At 38.4% G+C, this 1,013-nt stretch overlaps 1 protein-coding gene across 1 annotated transcript; it reads left to right on the forward strand.

The window, feature by feature from the left end:
- Nucleotides 1-896, forward strand: EIN_496440 (protein kinase, putative; the record flags this gene model as incomplete). The annotated part of the gene is made up of 2 exons (XM_004253842.1): nt 1-46; nt 97-896. Coding segments are annotated over 2 exons (846 nt in total), but the record flags the coding sequence as incomplete, so codon positions are not given.
- Nucleotides 897-1,013: the final 117 nt, after the last annotated feature.

Raw genomic sequence — 1,013 nt, forward strand, 5'->3', positions numbered from 1 at the left:
AAAAATTACGAGTACCCATTCACGACTTCGAGAACTTTCCCCTCTCGTTTGATGTCAAAGAGTTGGACTTTGGATATAAGACTGACCCCGCACCAGTCGCAGAAGAACTGTGCCAAGAAATTGCAGTTGCCAACAACACAAAGAAGAAATACACATTCACTTTTAATCCAACAGATGCCGTTTCGCACAGAACATCAATTCGGTTTGTTCCTCAAAGCGGTACACTGTCTCCTGGTGTTGGTATTAATGTCAAAGTCTATTGCACTTTTTTGTGTACATCACACACTAAGGATATCGTCGACGTTTTTGCAAAAACAGAGAAAAGAGGTGATGAAGGAGTCCACGCTGCCATTAACATCATTTGCACAACAAACGTTTCAAGTAGAATTGACTATGAAGAGCTGGAGAAGTTCAACACTATAGGCGATGGCGCATATGGTGTTGTGTATATTGGAAAGTACCGCGGTTCTGTCGTTGCAATTAAAGAGTCAAAACTCTTTTCCGATGGTGATGACGATGAGAGTTTTGTCAAAGAAGTCGACCTGATGGATAAAATGCGGTGTCCGTATATCATCAATTTCATTGGGGCTTCTGTGACGCCAAATCATTTTTCCATTGCGACAGAATACGCTAAATATGGAAGTTTGAAATCAGTATATATAGACCCCAAGTTTACCACACTGCTTGGTATAAAGATCTTACTTGATGTATCAAAAGGAATGGACTTTCTTCATGAAAGTAACATCATCCACAGAGACATCAAACCGGACAATATTCTCATAGTTTCTTTGAATAACGACGAAAACGTCAACGCCAAAATTTCCGATTTTGGTAATTCGCGGGCGCTTACTGAAAATAGTATCAAAGATTCTATGACAAAGGCTCTTGGAACTCCAGTTTGTTTTTTCAATTTCACCGCTTCGATGCGATAAAATTGTTTTCAAAAATTTTGAAATGGAAATGAAGATTTTTCTATTTTAATAATTTCCAATTTACATAACTTTTGCGACAAA

The sequence above is a fragment of the Entamoeba invadens genome (genome assembly GCF_000330505.1).
Source record: "Entamoeba invadens IP1 unplaced genomic scaffold scaff_1105074726297, whole genome shotgun sequence".
NCBI classification, from domain to species: Eukaryota; Evosea; order Mastigamoebida; family Endamoebidae; genus Entamoeba; species Entamoeba invadens.